At 53.8% G+C, this 17,651-nt stretch overlaps 7 protein-coding genes across 7 annotated transcripts; 3 read left to right on the forward strand and 4 right to left on the reverse strand.

Moving 5' to 3' along the window:
* Window positions 1-180: 180 nt before the first annotated feature.
* Window positions 181-909, reverse strand: ABOM_009996 (ureidoglycolate hydrolase; the record flags this gene model as incomplete). The annotated part of the gene is made up of 1 exon (XM_022537124.1): window positions 181-909. One exon carries the CDS (start codon window positions 907-909, stop codon window positions 181-183), a length of 729 nt encoding a protein of 242 aa, XP_022384598.1.
* A 377-nt stretch (window positions 910-1,286) lies between these two features.
* Window positions 1,287-2,705, reverse strand: ABOM_009997 (allantoate permease; the record flags this gene model as incomplete). Its single annotated transcript, XM_022537125.1, has 1 exon — window positions 1,287-2,705. The coding sequence occupies one exon, from the start codon at window positions 2,703-2,705 to the stop codon at window positions 1,287-1,289; it is 1,419 nt and encodes a 472-aa protein (XP_022384599.1).
* Window positions 2,706-3,478: 773 nt separating this feature from the next.
* On the forward strand, window positions 3,479-3,684 carry ABOM_009998 (uncharacterized protein; the record flags this gene model as incomplete). The annotated part of the gene is made up of 2 exons (XM_022537126.1): window positions 3,479-3,515; window positions 3,599-3,684. Coding segments are annotated over 2 exons (123 nt in total), but the record flags the coding sequence as incomplete, so codon positions are not given.
* Window positions 3,685-3,756: 72 nt separating this feature from the next.
* Window positions 3,757-5,624, forward strand: ABOM_009999 (acetamidase; the record flags this gene model as incomplete). Its single annotated transcript, XM_022537127.1, has 6 exons — window positions 3,757-4,029; window positions 4,085-4,496; window positions 4,559-4,884; window positions 4,944-5,166; window positions 5,236-5,424; window positions 5,491-5,624. 6 exons carry the CDS (start codon window positions 3,757-3,759, stop codon window positions 5,622-5,624), a joined length of 1,557 nt encoding a protein of 518 aa, XP_022384597.1.
* Window positions 5,625-6,735: 1,111 nt separating this feature from the next.
* ABOM_010000 (uncharacterized protein) lies at window positions 6,736-7,359 on the forward strand (the record flags this gene model as incomplete). The annotated part of the gene is made up of 1 exon (XM_022537128.1): window positions 6,736-7,359. One exon carries the CDS (start codon window positions 6,736-6,738, stop codon window positions 7,357-7,359), a length of 624 nt encoding a protein of 207 aa, XP_022384617.1.
* A 261-nt stretch (window positions 7,360-7,620) lies between these two features.
* ABOM_010001 (MDR family MFS transporter) lies at window positions 7,621-9,587 on the reverse strand (the record flags this gene model as incomplete). The annotated part of the gene is made up of 4 exons (XM_022537129.1): window positions 7,621-8,367; window positions 8,422-8,881; window positions 8,935-9,272; window positions 9,342-9,587. The coding sequence occupies 4 exons, from the start codon at window positions 9,585-9,587 to the stop codon at window positions 7,621-7,623; spliced, it is 1,791 nt and encodes a 596-aa protein (XP_022384618.1).
* A 517-nt stretch (window positions 9,588-10,104) lies between these two features.
* Window positions 10,105-13,941, reverse strand: ABOM_010002 (non-ribosomal peptide synthetase; the record flags this gene model as incomplete). Its single annotated transcript, XM_022537130.1, has 1 exon — window positions 10,105-13,941. One exon carries the CDS (start codon window positions 13,939-13,941, stop codon window positions 10,105-10,107), a length of 3,837 nt encoding a protein of 1,278 aa, XP_022384616.1.
* Window positions 13,942-17,651: the final 3,710 nt, after the last annotated feature.

A 17,651-nucleotide genomic window follows, 5' to 3' on the forward strand; every position in this document is an offset into this window, starting at 1 on the left:
TACACACACACACACACACACACACACACACACACACACACACACACACACACCATTATATGTACAATAGCCATCAACTCATACAAGACCACACAGGCACCCTAGGATATAATACAACATAACCTCATAACCCAGCCATCCACATCACCCATAGTCAAGCAAAGAAAAACACAAGCCACTCTAAAGCTTCGCCGCAGCCCTCCCCCCGACCTCAACGACAACCCCCTCCCCAAACGCCACCTCCTGACAATCCTCATCATCCACCCCATTCACAAACTGCACGACGACGAAATCCACCCTCCTGGAGCCCAGCACGACCATGGGCGCATGCCACGTGCCCGCCGCATAGGTAACGGCCTGGCCCCCGCGCGCGACAAAGGCCCTCAGATTCTTCAGATCGGGGGGATCGCGCACGGTCACGGGGCCGGAGGGCGTCATGGCGGTAGCGGTCTGTCCCTTCAGGGTCGGGGCGACGACGACCAGGAAGAAGGGTTCGGGCTGGCCGCCGGCATCGGACTGGCTGGAGAGGTCGATGGGGGTGAAGGTCTGGGTGGTGAAGGGGTGGCGCTCGAGGATGCGCACGTCGAAGAGTCCGGTGTTCTGGCCGCGCAGTTGGCGTGGAAAGCAGCTGAACATGGTCATCCGGGCGGCGGACGGATGCTTGCTGGGGCAGTGGCCGGGGTAGTTGTCTTGCAGCGGGGAGATCGGGCTGTACTTCAGCGCCGAGTTTTGGTTGGCGAGCACCGGCGTGGGACTGTGTGGTGCCAGAGAGGAGACGCTCGCTGGTGCTTGATTCAGGTCGCGCGGCAGAGGGGAGTAGATTGCGGTGCCAAAGGGCGCGAAGGCTTCTTTGGTGAGTGGCTCAGGGGCAACGGTGAGTGTCGGCGTGGTGGTGAGGATGGGCGCCATGGTGGTGGTGGTGGTGGTGGTTGTATTCTGCTTGGTGGTGGTGTTCGTGGACAGCGATTCAGCAAGGACCGGCCTTGCGACTTTGGATTCAAGCTCAATTGGGAGTACTGGTCTTGGGAAGAGGAATTGGAGAAGAAGACAGAAGTTCAAAGTGAGGAGAGAAAGAAATAAATAACATATCAACGACGTCAATGGGGGTCGGAGTCTCCGCATTTGATTCTCCCGCGTTTCTCTTATCGGAACATGCCGATAAAGTCCTTTCTTCAGTCCCCACTGACAAATATTGCTTACCACATCACAGTTCAAAAAAAAAAAAGAAAAAAAAAAAAAAAAAGGAAAAAACAGAAAATGTATTGTTTTCGCTACTAATGCTCATTCTAGTCTTTGGGCTTGTAAATCGACCCCTCTGCGATTTCCTCTTCACCCTGCTCAACACCGTCCAGCCCCTCCCGTGTCTCTCTCATGCTCATATATATAACACCGATCGTCCAGAGGATCAGAGCAATCGAACACCCGATCATAGCCCACATACCCCTGGTGAACCGGGGGGCAAACGTAGCAGAGTAGAATAGGATGCTCCACCACGCGTTGACAGCATTACTCCCCAAGTTCATACTGGCAATGACCACCGAGCGCATTCGGCCATCCTGATACCGCATGACATCGTTGCACCAGGCAAAGAAGGTAGCCTGGCAGGCATATACGGCGCCGGCCCAGTAGTAGGCGCCAAAGACCGTCGCGGTGGAGGAGAATTGAGTCAGAATAAGGGCAGAGGTGATAATGCCGGTGATCCCAATGAAGAACCCTACCAGATAGCGTTTCCCGCCCATGAAGTCGGTCAAGGTAGCCCAGAATAAGGTCGACACGATACCCACGGCGGGCACCCCCGATGGATAGTTGTTCAGCTGTGAGACGGTATATTCGTTGGTAGGGTGTGATTTCATGTAGAGCGCGAGCAGGGTGTTGGTCGAGAAAGACTCCGTCTCGCCGGCGATGATCCAGAGCATGACGAAGCCATACCAGTACCAGGTGCCGAAGATCTTCTTCGCAAAGGCCAAGTCCAAGCGTGACCTCGCTGGGCTTGCCTCAGGCATGCGGGAGATGGCCAGGGCTCGCTCAGAAGCCGAGAGATATGGCGCCCGGGTTGTGGCGGGAGTATCAGGGAACAGGAACAGCCCATAGAGTGCAATGGGCAGGGTGATCAGTCCGTCGATGATGAACAGCCATCGCCATCCGGATAGTCCACGGGCTCCGTCGAGCGATGAATGGATGCCGGCCTGGATGAACCCCCCAAACATGGTACCGGCGAGTCCAGAGGCAGTAAAGATGCCGCTTCGCTTGCCCAGTTCTTTCTCGGTGTACCACGCCCCCAGAATGTAATGCGTGCCAGCGAAGGTACTGGATTCCGCCAACCCTAAGAAGAACCTGATGGCCATGATGCCCTGAGGATTGTGCACCGCAGCTGTGATCATGGTAAGACCGCCCCAGAACACAATCATGCAAGGAAAGAAGATGCGGGGGGCAAAGTAGGTCAATGCTAAGTTGGAGGGTATTTGACCGAGGATATAGCCAACAGTGAACACGGTATTGATCACATTCAGTTGGTTTCCTTGGAAGTTGAGCTCTTCTTTCATCCCCGACACGTAAGCATTGGATAGATTAGAGCGATCTAGATAATTGAAAAAGTACATCAAGCAACAAAAGGAGAGGATGAAGAAATCCAGCTTTCGCAGCAGTTTGGCCTCCCCGGGCCTTGATTCCTGGCCTTTCAGGTAGGCTTTGAGATTAGCCAACATGGTGAATATCGGCTATGGGCACAATTTGGCGAAGGGCAGGTGAGTGCCTACTTTACAGAGAGCTTCCTCAAGCCTCTTTATACTAAAACACTCCGACTAGCCAGAGTATTCCAGGGCCATGCTTCTTTCGTTTTGTGTAAACTCTAATGGGGATCGCCATGAGGAGGACAACCCGGGCTGCTATCAGCAATCCCGCCTGCCCAGACATTTGTCCAACCTCACCAATGAAAAGATAAGGTGGCACCGAGCGGAAGAGCTCCAGGTCGATTCATCTGGAGTCTGGAAAGAAACAAAATGCTTGGCGTTGATAGACCCGAGAGGGTTATCAGGTAGCTGTCTACTCGACGTCTGATACGCCGGAATAGTCAACGAGGTCTCAGAAGTCACCGATAACAGCATGGAAGAGATATTCTCAACACCCTCATGGCAGCCATGCTCAGAACCACAGTATAGCAACGACCGATAAATAGACAGACCCACCGTGTTGCTGAGAGCCATCGATTTGAGTCGCAACCCCGCGTTTGTCAGTCTTATCACTTGACTTCGGCTTTCATTCCGTGACATCCGCTCTTCCAATGACATCGCGGAACCCTAAGTGGAACTGCGGTTCAATTGCGATACGAACCATACGAAATGCTGTGGTGCCACTAGCCCGGCTATCTACTGCCGGATACTACGTGAATGAGTAGCTAAATGCTGATAGACATCCTCGTTTACCGGCTATCTCAACGATACCTGATTCAGATAAACCTTCCTCGGCGATTGCTATAGGACATCAGGACCGAGACAAAGAGGAACAAAACGAAGAAGGTTCGACGATATCACTGAGCCTAGGCACTTGGATCTTATCGGTGAGGAGGCGTGAGGGGGTGATACTCCGTTCTTTGCTTCAGGATCCCCGCAGTCGTCCCTTGCTGCATCTATGCAGGGCTGCGATGTGTCATTCGTCTCTATAAGACGGAGAGTACTTTCCCAATAATGCCCGATACTAAGCCCACAACGCTCGTCTTTCTTCCAATTCCAATTCTGGCCACCTTCTGTACCGCATAAGATGAGTTCCTGGCAGGCAATCGCGAAAAGCAAACAGGAGTCGCTGAGAGCTGCCATTCCTTCCGAATGGATCATTCCTCCTCATCTTCTTCCTCCAGACCATCAAACAGACGTCACATCGTTCCCACGACAGTCCGGATGGTTCACTAACAGAGAGCTCGAGATCCTGTCCACCACGGCGCCTAGGATCCTGGCCCATTTGGAAACCGGGTCATGGACATCAGAGGAGGTGACGAAGGTATTCTGTAAGGCCGCTGCCGCGGCTCACCAATTGGTACATACTCCCCCCGCGTCATACAAAGTCGGATTTAGCATACTAAGAGATATAGACAAATTGCCTCTCCGAGATCCTCTTTGACGAAGCCATCGCTCGAGCCAAGGAACTGGACCAGCACTTGCAAAAGACAGGCAAGCCAAAAGGCCCATTCCATGGTCTCCCCATCTCCCTCAAAGACAACTTCAACATCATCGGCAAAGACTCCACGGTGGGCTTCACATCGCTCGTCAACGATCCCGCCACGTACAACAGCACCCTCACAGATCTCCTCCTGCAAAATGGAGCAGTGCTGTATGTGAAGACCAACGTGCCCACCGCGATGATGATCGCCGAGACGGTCAACAACGTCTTCGGCCGGACCGTGAACCCCCTCAATCGGAAGCTGACATCCGGTGGCTCGTCCGGGGGTGAATCGGCGCTTATCTCATTCGGGGCGAGTCGCATCGGCGTTGGGACTGACATTGGTAGGAGACCAACGTATCCTAGTACGCCGTCAATCAGTGAAGAGTGCTAACAGCGGCTTCAGGTGGCTCGCTCCGTATCCCCGCCGCTTGTACAGGTATCTTCACACTGCGGCCTTCCTTCGGACGATTCCCGAACTTCCAGACTCGATCGGGACTGGCGGGTCAAGAAGCCGTGAACAGTGTCAATGGGCCCATGGCGTCGACATTGGAGGAAATCACCTTCTACTCCAAGACCGTCATCGACCAGGAGCCTTGGGTCAACGACCCGAAGTGTCTTCCTATCCCGTGGCGTCCGGCTGAGCCCAAGCACCGACTCAAACTGGCTGTCATGTGGAACGATGGCATCGTCACCCCCACGCCGCCCGTAACTCGTGCACTGAAAGAAACGGTCGACCGATTGAGGAAGCCGGCCACGAGGTAATCGACTGGGTGCCAACAGGGCACAAGGAAGCGCGGGAGCTTCTGCATCGCAAGTTCATCGCCGACGGTGGCAAGTCCGTGCGTGGGCTACTGGCGCCGACGGGGGAGCCGTTCCGAGAGGAGATGCGAGATTATGAGAAGGCGACGGAGCTTGGGGTCCATGAAATGTGGCAGATTCATCTTGAGCGGAATACTCTGCAGAAAGACTATCTTCATCGATGGAATGCCAGCGGAATTGATGGAATTCTCTGTATGATTCTGGTTTCCATTCTGGTTCATACCCTTGGACTGCGTTCGCTAACTGATGTCCTGTGAACAGGCCCAACAACCCCATACAGCTCCGTGGAGCACGGTAAGTTTGCGTACGTGGGATACACTGGTGTATTCAATATCCTGGACTACTCTGCTGCGTCCTTCCCTTGCGGCGTGAAGGCCAGTAAGGCTTTGGATGCGTCGTATCACGGCCACCAGGCATTGAGTGATGTAGATGCCAGGGTACAGCATGATTGTACGTACATCCCACAGTTACACTCCAAAGCGCCGCAAGACAGACGATGCTAACACCGAGTTCTAGATAACGCTTCCGCAGTTGACGGGATGCCGGTCAGTCTGCAGTTAGTCGCACGGCGACTGGAGGAAGAAAAAGTCCTGATGATGACGGGAGTGGTACTCCAAGCCGTATCCACCGGCTGGAAGTCCAAACTATGATGATTCAAGGGTCGAAACTGTATATCGTTGTCAATGAAGATATTAAGGACATGAACATAGACTTTGCTTCTGCGTGATAGTTACGCCTTCCATGAAGGATTCCGCGATACTGGCAGGCAAAAGTCAGTTCAAAGCCCCGAGGCGATAGCGCCATCATAATAATATGCACCCCTCCGTGGATATAGCAGAGTTTCATCTTGCTCCAAACAACGGGGCAGGAAGGCAATGCGGTTCACAAAGCAAAGATAACATTAGATTAATATCGCGGACAGGTGTCTTCCCCAGAATGTGTTAATGCAAAGCTACAGACATACAGCTTATCAGCGCCAACATCCCCGCATAAGCACGAGCACCACCCGACATAAGCCAAGAGGCATATGCACAGGCAGCACAGCTCTCCCCCACAGGCCCAACAGCCAGCAGAAGATAGTTATACCAGTAGTTACCTAGCGTCCTCTCCCGGGCTCTAGCGTCCGGGACCAAACCCCAACCAGCACGACCTCACACACGCCCACTAAGCCCTAAGAAGAAAAAGCAGCAAACGGCCCCGGCAAACTGCCAGCGCTAACGAAGCCCTAGGCCCCTAGCGCAGGGAGTAATTTCAGAGCCACTGCAATAGCGCCCCCAGTATCTTCAACGAGCAACCATTGAGCATCGTCAACCTGCGCCGTGACTCACAAATATACCTGCATCGGCCAATCGCTGGCCCTCGTTCCTGTCGGCTTCTCCCGGGAGTCTCCTGTTCAGGCCTCTGGACGGATTTCAAATGAAGCTTGGTGGTCAGGTTACATTGGGAAGACAGCTGTCGGCGCGTGTGTGCTCATGGCCTGTGGGCTAACGGGGTCGCTTACTTTCTGGGCGACTTTCATGGGTCTTTTATTATAAGAGGCGAGTACGGGGCTCTTTCTTTCTTTCTTTTTTTTTTTATTCTGTTGTGTGCTTCCGTGCTGAGCTTTTTATGTGAGACTCCAAGTACTACTGGATTTACTATCCAACGAGTGATTTGAACCTCCTCTTATATCATCTCATCTCATAAAAGAATATATCATATCATATACACCAAATCAAACCAAACTAAACTACCCTCCCTAAAGAAAGAAGTCCATCCAAAATGCAACTCAAAACTATCCTCCTGGCCCTCACCAGCACAGCCCTCGTGCTTGCCGACGACAAAGCCACCACCACCACCACAGCGCCCTACTTCGGGGCGGAGGTATCCTTCTGGCAGCCGACGTACTCGGGCATAGCAGGCAGCGTGGCGGGGATCAACGCGCGGGAAACCACCTACCACATCAGCTGCACGAAGGACGCACCGAAGTCGCTCTGCCAAATCGACAAGCCGTGGACCATGATCCAGGCGCAGGATTCCTGGAGCCTGACGGGCGTCTACACAGCCTGGAGCAGTGAGAAGGATGCCGTGACGGCCACGCAGGACTACTCCTGTACGTTCACGCACTGGTCGGAGTCGGCGTCTTGTGCGTTGACGGTGCAGGCCACGGGCACGTGGGGAGGCGGGTCCTGGTCGAGTTCCACGTCCACCAAGGCCAGTGTCGCCAGTGATAGGGTTACCACCTGGGGCCTGTTGGTTACCGGGGGTGTCGAGTCCTTCACGATGCCCCAGGCGACGCAGACTCCTGGCGCTGCGGTTGTGGGCGTGCCCGTTAATGCGAGGGCCGTTGCTACTGGTTTGCCTCTTGCTGGGGCGGCGGCTGTTGCTGTTGCTGCGATGTTTTAAGGGGTGGTGGTGAGGTGTGTTTCTATGGATATTAATTTGGGTGTTAATGTGGATGTGGAAGGGCTTATGGTGGGGGCTTGATGATGGTGTATAGCTTGTTGATAGCTATGTATGTACATGAAGACATAATCGCTCTCTGAATATTAATGTGCTTTTTTAATATACCCCGCAAATATTGACAGTATGAAAATAGAGACAAGTCCAAGTCCGAGAGTATGGTCCACTCTGGGCTGGATCACCCAAGGGGAGGAGGGCTGTGAGTTACGGTTCGGAGTCGTTCTGCTGAGATCCGGTAAGGGGTTGCTTCTCTCTCAACCCGGTTTTGGTCTCCACATGTTCCACACTGAGGTGCTGGCGGGTGATGAGGAGGCTGAAGATGAGTCCACACGCGCCTAAAGAGGTGTACAGGATCCAAATGTTGCGCATGCTCCAAGCGTAGGCGTCCTTGACGACACTTCGCTGCAGTGTATCCGCGATGGACTGGATGACCATCACGTTAGCCGCGGCCTCGGCTCCGGTGAGCTCCTTCACGATGGAGTCAGATAGGCCCGTGGCCAGGAGGTCGGATTGCCGCGTGTCCATGCCATTCTGGAAAATCACCCCACCCAGCACCACCGACATGGCCATGGCCATATTACGGATGAAGCCGAAGGTTGCCGTCGCCGAGGCGTTTTGATCCTGCGCGACATTGCTCTGCAGGGCAAGGAGGGGCGGGAAGAACAGCAAGCCGCATCCGGCACCGGCCACGATTTGATAACAGATAATTTTCCCAAGTGAGGAGGCAGCGTTGAAATCGATGAGCAGGCCACTCCCCAGGACTACCAGCGCGGTTCCGGTCCACACGACTTCGAGATAATGGCCCGTGCGGTGAATAATAACTCCCGCTGCAAGACTTAAGGCTGCCTCGGCCAGGACATACGGGAGAATGAGCAGACCAGAGTGGAAAGGGGACGCTTCCTTGGCTGACTGGAAGAACAGCGGGAGATAGTATTCCTGTCCGAGGAAAGCCTGTAGACCGTCAGTGTCAGGTGAGATCCGAAGAGTTCCAGTTTGGATACTCACAAAGCCATGTGTGAAAGCCACGACGAAGCAGGCCAGATTCGAACGGTTCTTGAAGATGCCCAGCGGCATAAGCGGATACTTTGCCAGGTGTCTTTCACTGTAAATAAAGAAGAGGGACATCAGGCAGCCGAAAACAATGAGACAGATCACTTTCGGCGAACTCCAAGGAAAGGTGGCTCCTCCGAAGTCAAGGCCCAGCAAAACCATCACCGTCAGCCCAAGAATGGAGAAGCTACCGAACCAATCGACTGCTTTGATGCCCTCCAGGACCCCGGTCTTCGGATTGTGGACATCCAGGAAGAACAGGAGGAGCACAAATGCCGTTCCACAAATGGGCAGATTGATCCAGAATATCCATCGCCAGGAAACTGACTGAGTGAAGGCACCACCCACGATGGGGCCTAAAGCTCCGGCAATGGCCCAGATAAATTCGATGAGGCCCATGAAAAGGCTGCGAAGTCTGAAGTCGGTCAGTATCAAGGACAACACGATTTTGAGGAGCGTCATGAATACCGGACACTGAAGAGGTCAGAAATGATGATGGTGATCAGCTGAAGAAGCCCACCACCAGCAATACCTTGGACACCACGACCTGCAATCAGCATAGGCATGTTGATAGCTTTGGCACAGATGATCGAAGCCCCGAAGAACAAAGCAACGGCCGCGAGAAGCATCGGCTTGCGCCCCCAGATGTCGGATAGGTTGGCCCAGATGTTCGAGCTAGCTGCGTTGGCAATCAGATATGCGCCACCAATCCACACATAGCCTGTGCCCGAGTGCAGCTCCGCAGAGATCGTTGGCGTTGCGGTAGCCACAATAGTCTGATCAAGAGCAGAAATGAAAAGGCTGAGCTGGACTGAGCGTCAGTTACCAGCGCTGCATGTGTGTTTCCCGCAATGGGGTACAGGATAACAACTCACGGAAAGGGCGAGCATAATGGCGATGATTCTCCAGTGGCTGCGTGGCTGGTCGTTGACCGAGTCTGGCTCCTGCAGCTCATTCTGTGGTGACGAAGCTAGTCGACCCATCTCGAATCCGTCATTGCTGCGGCTGGGTTCATTCCCCTTGTAGGGCTCGGCGATGTCCAATCCGAGTACTTCAGTACGATGAACGGGCCTCAGTGCAAGATCACCGCTGGGCGAAGAGGCGGTGGACAGCGCCATCATGGAAGTCGACCAGGCCGTAGGTTCGTGATTCTGGGCAATTTTCTTCAAAACAGGAATCAGAGGCGCTGGCAAGAGGAAGAAAATCAGTGCATAGAAATGTTTCGGTTGGATTGGGGCCTGTTTGCCATGTTTGTTTAGGGTCTTTTACGCGGCCGTTCAATGATCTTGATTGGTGCCTTATTGCCCGATCTCCATACTCCGCAGTCCATCGGACAGATGATATGTGCCATGCCTACATCACATATTCATTTTCCTTTGCAGCAAGGCTGATAAGAATAGAATTCAATAGTGGCTTTTATCTTTAGAAGGTTCCAATAACTCCGATGATCTATTATACCCATACCGGTATAGCCGTGTATGATCCCTGGTCTAGCTGTTCCATAAGTTTCCCTGAAAAGACGACAACCAAAAAAAAAAAGAAAAAAAAAAAATCTGCAAGGGTGAAAGACTTCGCGACGCTAAAATCAAGTATGATCCCGAACATATCCGACGTGCGTGGGAGAGACGATCATCCAACCTAAATGGGCTCGTCCCGGGGCTCAACGAGGACTTCGTTAACCGAGACATGTTCGGGCTGACGCAAGGCGTAAACAATCGAGTTGGCGATATCCTCTGGGTCCAGGATCTGGGCTCCAGATGGCTCGCCGTATTTCTTCACGGCTTCGGCGTCCGTCGACATGTTGAGAAGGGGGGTCGATGTATTTCCGGGCTGGATGCTGGTCACGCGCAAGCCGGTGCCCGCTGTCTCCAGTCGGAGGGCCTGGAGCGTAGCCTCGACGAAAAACTTGCTCGCGGAGTAGACGCCAAGGCCTGGGAACACTTTGCGGCCCGCATCGGAAGAGATGGCAACAATATGACCGCGGCTACGGGCGAGCATGCCCGGTACGGTGGACGAGAGACAGTGTAGGAGGCCCTTGCAGTTGACGTCGACCGTGCGATCCCACTCATCGGTCTTCACATTCGCCATCATGGTGAAGTACATCACGCCAGCACACGAAACAAGGATGTCAACGGGGCCCAGCTCTTCATTCGCCGCACTAAGAAGAGCTTCAACCTGTGCGCTGTTCGTCACATCGGTTGGTCGCGCGATCACCTTCACTCCATGGGCCGTCATTCGACTCTTAACCGATTCGAGGGCATCCACCCGCCGAGCAGCGAGGGCGACGTGGCAGCCTTCGCGAGCCAATGCCACCGCCACGGCGGCACCAATGCCAGAAGATGCGCCGGTCACAACGGCCACCTTTCCATGGAGCGGACCCCTCGGCTTTGGTGAGCTCGCCAGGGCATGCTGCCGGGAGGGAGGCCGTGTCAGCCATCCACGGGCGAACCAGTGACGCGTATAGGTTTCGAGCAGAGCCCGGCCCACCTGGGGTCGGTCCAGGTCAGCCAGGGACGGCTGGGTCGCAGCATTGTTGAGCACGACAATGCCCCGGAGGAAGTCAACCGTAGGCATACCACTGCGGAGGATGTCAACGGTAAACGCGCCATCGCCGCCCTTCACCGGGCCTCGTTTCTGGGTCCACAGCGCCACCCACTCATCCCAGCCGAGTGGTTGAGTGGGGTATCCGAGCTCTCGAAGTTCCGCGAAGACGGAGTTCATGCTGAGCGGGTTGGGATCACCCAGGTGGAAAACGGTTTGGTCGGCGTGAGTCTGGGTGGCCAGGTGGACGATGGCCTTGCTGACAAAGTCCACAGGCGTCATCTCCGCCCGCCAGCCGTCCACATCGGGGGCATATCCGAGATGGATAGACTCGACGATAAGAGCAGTGAGAAGATCCCACGCGTTGGCGGCACCGGTAGCGCTGTGGCCACTGATAGTGCCAGCACGGTGGATTTTCACCGGCAATCCCCGACGAGCCGCTTCAAGGACAAGCTGCTCGGCGACCCACTTGGTCTGCCCATACCCATCCAGCAGCTTGTCGGGCACTTGGTCGACGTCCAACAGGGCATCCTCGGGCCAGCCAGACTCCCCAGATGAAGGCAGCACACCGTTTGTGGAGACGTACTGCACGGTTGCGCCTCCTTTGCAGGCCAGGCGGAGCACCTCTCTGGTACCACCCACATTGGGGCCGCGCAATGCAGCGTATGGGTACACCAGGTTCACGGTTGCTGCGGCGTGCACCACAACCTGGACACGGCTGGCGAGCTCGTCGAACGCGTCTGGGGAAAGACCGAAACGGGTTCGGGAAAGGTTTCCAGGGAGGATCTCGACCCGCTCCATGATCGAATCGCGCCATAAGCCCAAATCTAAGAGGTTCCGGCGGATACGGGCAATACCGCCGGGCTGGTCGTCGTTGGCGGGCTCATTAAACCGTACCAAACAGATGATCCGGGCAGAGGTGTGCTCCACTAGATCATGCAGGAGGAATGCTCCCAAGAAGCCGGTCACACCGGTCAACAGCACGGTCTCCGCTTTGTCAATCGGACAAGCCGCGGCCGTGGAGGGCGTGATCTCATCATCCAGTGTCGCATCCGCCCGCAAGACCGCCGGGAGATCTGCTTGCACAGCGGCTGTGTGTCCATCCCGGATCGCCCGGACGGTTTCCAGGTGGCTTGTGAGCGTCGTGTTCTCGGCCAGACGGGTGATTGGCACGCGGAAGCCAAAGTGCCTCGATAGCCGGGAGGATAGGTCGGCCAGAGACAAGGAGTGTCCACCAAGGTCAAAGAAGTCATCACTGGGCTTGAGCAGGGTGCGCGACGTTTTCAGGACGGCGGCCCAGATGGATGCAATCTCATCGAGCTTGATCGAGTCTTTCACTGGTTTCGGCCCGTTGCCGTTGACTAACTGAGGGCTCTGCGGTGGCGGGAGGTTTTTCAGATCGACTTTGCCCGTGACTTCATGGGTGGGCAGGTCGTCCAGCTCAACCCAGAGAGCTGGAATCATATAATGGGCCAAGTGCGGCGCAAGGGTGCGGCGCGCCGCCGGGCTGTGGCCGGAATCATTGATTTCAACCTCGGGGCGATCCTCGGACTTTTCTTGGTCTCGCACAATATACGCGACCAGCTGACGCTCCAGGCCTTCTCCATAGGCCACGACCGCACAGCGAGACACCGCCAAATGCGTGACAATCTCATATTCCACTTTAGCCGGTACGACGGAGTACCCGCGCAATTTGATCATCGCTCCCACACGTCCCGTGATTTCGAGCAGTCCCGACGGGAGCAGTCGGGCAATATCGCCGGTCCGATACAAGCGGGAGTTGGGGTTCGAGTCGAAAGGATTCTTGATGAATGCTTTGGCGGTCGTCTCCGGGAGATTCAGGTACCCCCGGGCAAGTTGGGGACCGGCCAGAAACAGCTCTCCACTCACGCCCACGTCCACCTTTTGCAGGGACGCGTTCAAAACGTATGTGTTCTCCGGGTCAATGGGGGGACCCACGGGGCAATACAGTGCGTCGCTGTCGATCTGCTGCAACATCTCTCGGATATCCCCGCAGGCGATCTCATGGGTTTCACAGGCGCTATAGCAATTCAGGAGCCGCGTCTGGGGGAACGCCTTACTGGCTCGCCGGGCAAGATCCGTTGTCACGACCTCCCCGTTGAACCACAACGTGCGCAGGTCCGGTAACCGATCACCTACGTGGGGGTGACGGGCAAGAACCGTCGCCAAGAGGGTAGGGGTCATCAGAGTCTCCGTGACTTTCTTTGCCGCCAGCAGGTCGACCAGTGCCGCAGGATCATAACTTGCATCGTCTGGCACCGCAACTACCGTCGCTCCACGCAACAGGGGACGCAAGATCTCCCAGACAAAGAAGACATTACAGGCCACTCGATCTCCCTGTTGTAGGTCTGACACGCCAAATCTCAGGTTATAGGAGAGAACTGCGGCGCGGTGGGGATTGGCAATGCCTTTCGGCTTGCCTGTGGTTCCAGACGAATATGATACAAATGCGAGGCGATCCAAGTCGTCGTCTGCCGGGAGGGGAGAGGGCTCGGGCACATGGCCGTTGGCCGTGGAGGCCGGCTCATCCTGAATGATCACCGGCACGCTGGCTTTGATCTTGCCAACCTCTGCCCGGTTTGTGATGACGACTGTGGGCCTCCCATCCTCAATCACATCGGCCAGGAGCCCAGGGGGGTAGGCCAGCTCTAGCACCAGGAATGCGCCGCCCGCACGGAGAGCCGCCAGGCAGGCAACGACGTAGTCCGCACTGCGCGGTAGCAGCACCCCCACGAGACTGTCCCGACCGACTCCATAGCCACGCAGGCGACGAGTCAAGGTCTCGACCTCTTGATCTAATTCCGCATAGGTGTAGGTGATCTTTTCATCCTCTAAGGCGACGGCATCGGGCGTCGTCTGGACTTGTTTTGTGAAGAGCGCGGAAAGGTCTTTGGCGGTATCAATGATCGACATGGTATCGTTATATCGTGAGACAAGGAAGGGGAGGTTCAGGAGGGGGATGACGAGGATGGAGTAATCTTCAAGGCATCAAGCGGTTGAAGAGACAGAGTATTTAAGTTGACAGTGGTGGGCTATAGGAGTCAGACTGAACTGGGTGTTAGTCACTGATATTCCTAAGCGTTGATGGAACAGAAGGCAAGATGCCGGGATGATAAAGAAAAGAAACTCACAGGTGTCCGTTGCCTTGGTCGCAGATCGAGAAATTCCATTGGGACACGAAGGAGGGACGGCATTTTGGGGGACTGAGACCAATGGCTTTCTTTCCTTTTTTCCTTTTTTTTTTTTTCGCTTCCGTGGATAGTTTTAGCATAGTGGGGGTGGACGATAATGAGCCTAAGTTATCGATCGTGGATGATTTTAATTATTTCTTGAATTATTTTTCCATGTTTTCCAGGCCAAAAGTTCAGGCTGCCCGGGTTCTCATACCCAGACGGGTTAGACAGCTCTCAACACACTAAACAGGGTTCATTTTGCACCACTCACAAAGGTCAGAACACCTCTGCGAACCCTACTTGGTATGCATCTCGCAAGGTACAGCCCTCACTAGGACGATCCAGTCAGTCCGTCTCCAGCTGTAGTGCCAACTATAAACCCCCCCCCCCCGTCCTGAACGTTGTCCAGATCGTATAGCCTCCTCTCTCTTCTTTTCGAGGCAACCGACATCCCCCCCCTCTATCGATATGCCGATCCACTGCCCGGATGGAGCCTCTTCCCCGTGGACTAACAGCCGTGGACTCTGGAGAGCCTCCACTCCGATTTAATATCTTACCCACTCTGTCTCTTGTCGTTTTCTGACCCACTTTCACATGCTTCCAGTCCATTTGCTTTTAATACTTTTGTCCAAATCGGTTCGATTCCTCTCAACAGTTTTGCTGCGAGCTGTCGGGAAGCTTCAAGCCAATCAGGGTACACAATGTCATTGGCTATACTACTAGTAGTAGCTCGGGATCCTGACCCGATTACCCTTGGTTCCCTGTCTGGACTCTTGTACTAGTACTACTAGGTACCTGCCATAGACTTACTCCAGAGTATGTACAGTATACTGTACTAGTAGTAGTAGCCCACCTAACAAATTGTCCCCTTTTTCTCTGTTCACCACTGTGACTTCCCACCGTAAAATGGATACAGGTCTTCCCGTCTTCCGTTCAAGTATAACCAAGAGTGAGGAGCTGACCAGGGCCAACAGCCAACGAAGCGGTACTTGGTGCCATGCTGTCCAGAACTGCACCTCTTATCGCACGTGCCGATAGCGGTCGCCTCTGCTCCTGCGACCTTTCCTCTTCAGGCCAGCGGTGTCGCGTGCGTTGGGTCACGTGAGTACTGCTTACCTCACCCCTCTCGGCCAATCAGCAGCCCTTACTGTGGCCAGGGGCAGAGACCCGCGCAATCACATGTGAAATAACGAAAAATGATCAGAAACAAACAAGACCATCGCTATGGATGCATCTTTTTCTAGTGGGTTCCAACCATTTCGACCTGAATCATGTTGGGACCGTTAGACACATGCTAAGGATGGTTGGGCTCAGACGAGCTTCATTGGGAAAGCGCGTATAACCGACTCCCAATCACCAAACCAGGCGAGATCCCTGACAGGAAAGATGTGCAGACGTGATCTGATATCACCGCGAAGGAGAACATCATCTGTTCCCAGATAGGGCTGGGCTGTGGAGTGCTTGTCACCAATGACTGGCAATGGCGGTATATGTTATTGAGATTGCTTCAGCACGGTGAGAGAGAGAGATATGTGGATCAAGGCCCGTGGGCAAAATATATAAACAGAAGTGTAGGGAGATCATAGAGGATCTCCTATCCCGATGATAGTGTGTTAGCTAGGTAACGATAGATAGACAAAAACCGTAAATATGTTATACAAATGTATTGAATTGCGTATAGTAGTTGACCATCGCTTCCCTTAGTGGTGGCTTGTTTGCTTTTACAGTATCAGTAGCCCAGAATAGCCTTAACGGTATACTTGAGATAGCATCACATACAGGCTGTTGTCCACAGGATGACCATGGCTATAGATGTCGCATGGTGCAGAGAAAGCCAATAGCACTTTGGCACCACCAGTTACGCACCGATAAACCATTTGAACAAAGTATATTGACAGCTTGGAATAAGAAACGAAAAAGCATCTGCTTTGTTATGGTGCTAGACGCGTGACGCTTCCCATATACACTCTCATGAACTGCCATAACATGACTGTCAGATTGAGCATGTGCAAAAGATCAGATAAACTCTGTAAGAACACTTGGTTACTTGACTAAGAAATGTGCATTGAAAGAAGTTTCGAACGAAGAATGGTAGACCGGCTAGCAATACGATGAAAGATCTTTAGTGAGAGATTATGATTTATGATTCTCCATGACCTTGTCATGGGTTCCCCACATGGGCCTCAGAGCGTTTTCAGCATGCATCGCCGCTGTAGTCTTCTCACTGGTGACATAACATCTATCATCTACCGCGTTGCGGCTTTCTGTCTGATCCCAAAACCTGTCAGATCAAATACAGCGGGAGGCTTAGCCCTTCGTAATTGTCTGGGACATCGATGCCTCCATTTACAAAGCTGGCAAATCGAGTAAGCCAGCTCGAATGGTCAGTCTCTCACGCATCCAGTAACCATTTCTCGTCCGGGGCCATCGTGAGCCCAATAAGGTTGGGTCGTGCCTGCGTGCCAGCTTTCCACTGGCTCCTAGCCTTCCGAGACAAGGTAGTGGGGACCGCTCTATACTAGGGAGCAGGAGTTATATCAAGCGCACGGTAAGTCACACTTCACCCGTTGGTGTCTGGCTTGCTTTTGCAGCTAATGAGCATGGCTTCCTCGCTTGACATTGTGATACAAGACTTCACAGTCACCGTCGCTGGGAGTGTTGTTGTGGGAAATGTGAACCCCGGACAATATAAATCGTTGAATTGTCCTCGGGATCCTTGTCTTTTGCTTGGATGGGATTATAACATCGGGATGCCTGAGGCAACCTAAATTCCATGCCGCCTGTAAATAGTGATAACACGATAGTTTATTTGGAGGCATTCTTGGGTGCAAATAGTGGTATTTGCATGTGAATTTGGAAGATGGTGCATAGCAGACCTTGAGGAGCAGGCCAGCCATGATGTCGTGAGTAAATATGATGCTTGTTGATGTCTTGCTAAGGATCGGAAATATGGGGTACTACCCGATTGAAATGAAAGTGTTGTCTGCCCACTAGGCTGTAAACCATTTCGATCCCCTCTTTTAACGCTGATCCATATTGGGGAGGAAGCCAGCCAGGAGTAGGGCCGTTGTCGTCTTTTGCCGTGATGGTGAAGCAGAACTTGACTGGCTGAATCACAATCATGTGTGAACCGGTACTATACCCAGCGACATCTGCGATACAGTGTTCTTGTTCACCTTGCCGCAAGTAGTTCCTGGGGCCATTCTTTAGGGCTTCGTTTGCAACGAATGACAACTCCGGGTCCTTTTTTGAACCCAACTGTCGACTTTAACGACAAGCAGGTCCCCGAGCGGAGTTGTGTTGCGCATCTGGGGCAGAGTTTTGGGCCCGAGGTGTCGCTCGACAGGTTCGAGATGAACTGACGGTTGCTACTTACATTGTTGAATGTGCCCTACACATTCAGAATATCCACAGTGATGTACGCTTGGTACCCATCAGGGAGGGATCTGG

The sequence above is a fragment of the Aspergillus bombycis genome, assembly GCF_001792695.1.
Source record: "Aspergillus bombycis strain NRRL26010 chromosome Unknown contig00127, whole genome shotgun sequence".
Lineage (NCBI taxonomy): Eukaryota > Fungi > Ascomycota > Eurotiomycetes > Eurotiales > Aspergillaceae > Aspergillus > Aspergillus bombycis.